The 2,847-nt window shown below is 34.9% G+C and overlaps 1 protein-coding gene across 1 annotated transcript; it reads right to left on the minus strand.

The window, feature by feature from the left end:
- Window positions 1-916: 916 nt before the first annotated feature.
- Window positions 917-1,804, minus strand: LOC140167418 (toll-like receptor 2 type-2). The gene has a single exon (XM_072190724.1). The coding sequence runs from the start codon at window positions 1,802-1,804 to the stop codon at window positions 917-919; it is 888 nt and encodes a 295-aa protein (XP_072046825.1).
- Window positions 1,805-2,847: the final 1,043 nt, after the last annotated feature.

The following is a 2,847-nucleotide window of genomic DNA, read 5'->3' on the forward strand; positions in this document are numbered from 1 at the left end:
CAACTATTAATATGTATGTTTGTTTTGTTTGTATTTATTTGAATGCATTTTCATCCAGTCATTTGAATCTTTTAAAAAATAAATGAAATTCATGATATCATATTTTGCTTTGTGTCCAAATTGTCTCTGTAAATATAGTAGCAAGCAAGTATATATTTTTTTGTATGAATTTTTACTATCTTCAGTAGATAGCAACATTTTAAAATTGAAAGGTTTCCACATGTTTTGCTTAACACACAGTTGCATAGTTTGGAGATTCTGTTGTTGTGGTTGAAGATGTGAACAAAGCCTTTTAAGCCTTAATGTCATAATAGCAATATCATATCAATGTTTAAAGGCCTATTCAGCAATTATCTGTACAAAATATTTGTTTTACTGTACCACAAAATGATTGACAATTATATATAGATGATCACAATATATCAAGTCTAATGTATAAAACATGTAAATAATCTGCTCTGATATGTCTCTGGTCACCTGCACCCATTCATAAAATTGTGCAGGTAGATTTCTTCTTTTTTTTCATTTTTTTATTCCTTTTCTATTTTTTTTTTGCTTGTTTTTATAAGAAATAAATTGAAACTCATTCAGGGAGGAAAAAAGCAACAAATGTGGTGTGATCAAGCAAAATCATTCTGAAGTCAGGTATATTCAATTTTCAGGTTTTTACATGATTGTATGAAGCATTTGCAAAGCTACATTTTGTAGAAAACCCCAAGGAAATTCAACATTTAGTTCCAAAGATATGAACAGGTGAAGTGTTTCCAAAACAGCATGCAACAAAAGCATGTAGATTATTGTCTTTGTTTGGCTATATCTGACTTCCGACTGATTATGCTTGATCACATCACATATGCAGCATTGCATTACATTTCCAACCTCCAGTAAGACCAGAGACAAACCTTTTTTTTTTGTCTTATTGATCCTCGTCAAATCTACGATCGACTCGTACAGGTTTACGTAGTTTCATCTTCAACTGATTCCAGAACAATCGTTGTCCATCCGGATCTTCAGTCCACTTCAACACTTCCTTGTAACATAATAATTGACGAAGCAACAATGTCTTTTTACAGTCAGGAATTTCTCCAATCTGTACAAGAATGAGTACATCAACATTGTCTGTTACCATTCGCATTTGTGCGAAATGTAGCTGATAATGACACCATCCGTCATCCATGAAATTTTCAGATAAAACTGCAATAGTTTTGCAACTTTGCTGAATGCCATGACATATGGCATTGAGAATATAATGCCCTGCTGGAATGTCACCTCTTTCTTTAAGACAAAGCCGGAACCGTTCTGGTCCATCTTCAATGTTTGCAATGAGTTGATCATTTATCCATGCTTCATTATCTTTGTGGTAGGCAACATAAGCATGATATCGACGTCGCATGATTGGTGCTTCATATGGGGCATCAACATCCTCCTCATCATCGCTATTGATATCAGCATCATCATCATTATCTATATATCGCTGATATCTTCTCTGACAACACAAAGTCCAGCATTTGTAATGTAGGCGCCAACGATATTTATAAGTTACAATAACTATTATACCAACAACAAGTAAACCTGACACACTTGGGGCAATGTAGAATTCTAGATGTAGACTGCAGTCTAAACTGAATTCAGTAATACCAAGATTCTCTCTGATTGCAGGAGACTTACATTGGTATGTAGGATGTGGATCTATGTATGTTTTTATATCTGTCAATATCCAATGTTGCAAGTCTATTATATCACAGGTACAAGCAAATGGAATGTCTCCAAATTCAGCATGCTTCAAACGGTATGGGTTTTTCATCAGAAAGGCAGGTAGTGTAGTTAATGCATTACCAGATACAATGAGTGTTTGTAGACCATGGAGACTTTTCAAAGAATTCAAATTGGCAAGTTTGTTTCCCGCCAAATTGAGGTAAGTTAGATTTGTCATGAGATGAAATTGATTCTCTGGCAAGCTTACTAATTCCATTATGACTGAGATCCAGGTATTTGAGGTTTACCAGTGAAGAAAATTCATTTCCATTAATATCTGCAATGTTATTGCTACTGAAATTTAAATGTTGTAGACTTCGACTCTCAAGAAGAAATTGGTCAATTGATGACAATTTGCTGTTGGTTAGTGTCATCTTTTCTAGGTGAGGAAAGTTGACAATTGCTACCTTAAAATCAAATATCACTCCGGCCAAGTCAGTTAGGAAAAGTGATATCACATGTGAGCAGTTACCCCAGGCAAATGAATGATCAACATTGAATCTAAGTTTACTGAAGGTAATGTTCTCAAGCGCAGGATATGAACTACATAATTGAATACCATCAGCTGTCTTAATATCAGTGATTCTTTCAGCTGCTGAAATACTGATGGATCTAAATGACACAATGATGGTAGTAAGGTGACACAAAATCCAATTGGCCATGTAGATTGGTCCTATATCATTCAAATACACATGAGTCAGATTGCCAAATGATCCCAGATCTATTTTAGAAATGGGATTACCTGAGATTTCCAGGGATTTCAATCTGAAACCTGCATGGTGCCTATCAGAGTCAATGGTCTGTATGTTATTATAATCCAAGTCTTCTAGAGAGTCTGCAAGCACTACCAGGGCTTCATAAGGAAATTCGAAGAGACCAACATCAATAAGATTCAATGACTTGAGGTGTGACTGGCCTCGGAAGGCATTTGTGGATAGTATAATAGGATCAAGATTATAGTCTGTTATCACCAAATGTTGTAGGTATGGGAATATATTAAATGCATCATCTTTAACTATCATTAGATCATAATAATGAGATGGGCCCCTCAAAATTACCAATAATGACACAGACAATTTCAATGACTCAACC

Source organism: Amphiura filiformis, chromosome 13, assembly GCF_039555335.1.
Source record: "Amphiura filiformis chromosome 13, Afil_fr2py, whole genome shotgun sequence".
NCBI lineage: Eukaryota > Metazoa > Echinodermata > Ophiuroidea > Amphilepidida > Amphiuridae > Amphiura > Amphiura filiformis.

Excerpts from the sequence above, each read along its gene's own strand:
- LOC140167418 (XM_072190724.1), bottom strand. The coding sequence starts at position 1,804 with ATGAAAAACCCATACCGTTTGAAGCATGCTGAATTTGGAGACATTCCA.